General features: G+C 38.5%; 1 protein-coding gene across 1 annotated transcript in view; it reads right to left on the reverse strand.

Moving 5' to 3' along the window:
- Nucleotides 1-2,628: 2,628 nt before the first annotated feature.
- LOC101855888 overlaps nucleotides 2,629-3,209 on the reverse strand; it is a 41,432-nt gene continuing 40,851 nt past the window's right edge. The window contains exon 13 of the mRNA XM_013085689.2: nucleotides 2,629-3,074. Coding sequence (XP_012941143.2) covers nucleotides 2,805-3,074 — 270 coding nt within the window. The 3' untranslated portion in view covers nucleotides 2,629-2,804. The remainder of the gene's footprint in view (nucleotides 3,075-3,209) is intronic.

Below are 3,209 nucleotides of genomic sequence, written 5' to 3' on the forward strand. Positions count from 1 at the left end.
TGTGTGTGTGTGTGTGTGTGTGTGTGTGCGCGCGAGTGAAAGCTGCCTTTCAAATAAGTACCTGGTATGACATGTACCATACCTTATGTTGTTGACATAATATGACCTATACAATCAGATTGAATTGAACAGAATTATTGAGAGGGTATGCTAAAAACAACTACGAATAAACAACAACTAAAAAGCTAGAAATAAAGAAAGTTTTGGAGAAAGGTAAGAGTTGTCGGTGTCTGTATGTTATATACTGATAAAAACGACTGGTACATGATAAAACGAGAAGAAATCAAAACAAGGTTGTCGACATCAAAGTCAAAAGTGTTCTACTTTATGGATAGGAAAAAAATTGACACTTACAAGACAAAACTGCTAAAAAGTTACAAGCATTTGACAACAATTGGGGTTTTTTTTTATCTAAAAAATTCCATTTAAAAAATAATAACCTGTTGGAGCAAACAAATCAGCAGAACTTGGACGTAAAATTCGGAAAAAGAAGATGGAAGTTTATAGGACACACCTTGAGGAAAACGAAAACAAACATTACCCGTCAAGCCTTGGATGGAATCACAAGGAAAACGAAAGAGAGGAATGCTTTGAACTACTAGATCTAAGTCTTGGAAGACGGGCTTGGATTTGGAGCTGACGGAAATGGGAAACCGCTGGACAACGGTGGAGACTATAGACCTGGCAGAAGCAGATGGAAACTCATGATGGCCTATAATACTCCGGCTGATGTTAAGTTTTAGTCTTAGCAAGCCTTTTACGGCACCTGCAACATAATTAGGTCATACAACATATTGTATAAGTGTCGAAGCTTGGATGCGGTACTAGTGAGAAATATATTATTCTTTACTCAGAAATAAAGGAGGAGAGAAAAAGACGATAGCTATCTGACAGAAAAGAAAAAGCAACTACCCATGATGTTGATGACATAATAAACATTGAAATAGAGTGATATAAAATCATGCAAATACCTTGTTGAAATAATAACGGCATTCATTAAATCTTAGTCCAAGAAAACATTAACTTAAAAATATACGCAAGAATCACTTTTAAAAAGTCACAGTAGTTGAATAGGTGAAGCTTCCGAATCAACACCCATCTCCCATAGAACAAGATGAAGAGCCACAACGCTATACAATATTTTTAAAAATCTACTTGTAAATGTTCTACCGCCCATCGACACACAATAAATGACTTAGGAGGTATGCAGCTTTGACCTTGTGTCTCAGGGCCATCCTGGGCAGAGAATGATGCAAGGTCTCTCAAGAAAGACGAGCACACATGTACATTATATATTCATTTTTTAAAACCCCTTCACGAGAATTGGGCTCACTTTTCTTGCAACGGCTAATAGCCTACCACCTACACCACAGACATCAATTGAACCGAGGTCAGAGAACCAGCTAACTGAGCTACAATTTTTCCTCGAGATCATACCTTGACATCTTGGTAATGTTACAGGAATGTTTTCACAATAGTAGCTGTATAAACCTTAAGACCAACATTGACAGCCAATTACAAGTTACAGATAATATTATAATTTTATGATTAATACACTACAGCCCTTCCTCATGAAAATACGCAAAAATTATTCCGGACATTGAACAAGCTCTTTTTTCCCTCTTTTCGGCGGAAAGGACCTAAGAGGTGAAGTCACAAATGAACGACATCGGCCTAGTACAGTCGAACCTGCTCTAACGACCACTTGTACAAGACAATCCCATATGCAAACGACCACTTCTAAACCCCACCCCATTACACTTTTCAAACGTTATAAAAAATACTGCCCCAGAAAACAACCTATTTTTTTTTTCCGTTTTAGTAAGAGTTTTACGGCACTTGCAACACAGTAAGGTCATATAAGTGCCGAAGAATAGAGGTGCTACAAGAGAGTAACATACACAAAAAAAGAAGGAGGAGAGATAAGGACGATATAATAATATGTTTGATAGGAAAGAAGGAACAAATCACACCAGAGCACCTGCACACCGCCCACACCACCTGTCTAAGACAACCACTTACACCTCTACAATAGGTGGCGTCTTGAGCAGGTTCAAATGCACTATACATTGCAGCAAATATGTAAAAGATAACACATCTGAGATAATGGCTTGTCCCCTCGATAACGTCAGCTGTGATTAGAAAACCACAGGCTCCTTCATTTTGAAGAAGTAAACGACATGTTTTCAACCAGTTCTTCAAATGTACTAGGCTTTGCATTTTTCTTTTTAAAAAGAAATTGCAGTTTCGTAATCATGCGGTATTGGTTTCATAAGCTGGAGAAATGCTTTGTCAAAATTCAAAATCTAAGTGTTTTTTGCGGGGTTTTTCAACCAAGAAAAGATACCCAGAGTTGGTATAACTGTTAAGAGAATGATGCAATGTTCTCTCTATCCATAAAAAAGATTGTTTTGGGGGCTTAGAATACATTAACAGCTTTGCGACTATGTATGGCTCCAACGGAAAGGTGGAGAAACCGGCAACAGACATGCATGAAAGAATGACAGCGCGAAAAGAACGATAAAAATGAACCCAAGTTCCTCTCCTTATAAAAGAAACACACTTATCGCTGGCCAAGTTTTGTGGAGAATGTAAAGACAAACGATGAAGGCATGGATGCATTTTTTAAAAAGTATAACGTATATAAGTAAAATGAAGTAAAACTTGCCCGGTGGTAAGATACTATTTCTTTTTTTTTTTTAGAAAAAGCGAAACGAAGTCAGGCACAGAGAGAGTATAAAATTGAAAGAAAATGAAATTGACATGAAAGCAAATAAACGACAAAGCAATAGCCATCATCATCATTAAACCCTCTTTTTGAGAATATCAATCAGGACCGGATCGTCTCCTTTCTCCGCCACGTCCAAAGGCGTCAAAGATTCCGAGTTGTAGGTCCTGATGTTTGCTCCGTGCTCCAAAAGTAGTCTTGCTACATCCCGGTACTTCTCCTTGCCTGGTATTGGGGGCCTGGCTTCACGACTGCTCCCGATCGTGCCGATTGAGTCTATAAAGCATAACTCATCTAACTTGTACAGAGCTGGAAGCAATATTTGCTGGTTTAAGTAGATATTTGCCTGGAGGGAAAAGAGGGTGGAAGCAAGGGGGAGGGGGGATTAATATATCACGTGGCTTTGTCTTAGTAAACTGAATTAATAAGGGGAGAGGAAGAGAGAGGTATACACACACACACACACACACACACACACACA

Source organism: Aplysia californica, unplaced genomic scaffold (assembly GCF_000002075.1).
Source record: "Aplysia californica isolate F4 #8 unplaced genomic scaffold, AplCal3.0 scaffold00398, whole genome shotgun sequence".
Lineage (NCBI taxonomy): Eukaryota > Metazoa > Mollusca > Gastropoda > Aplysiida > Aplysiidae > Aplysia > Aplysia californica.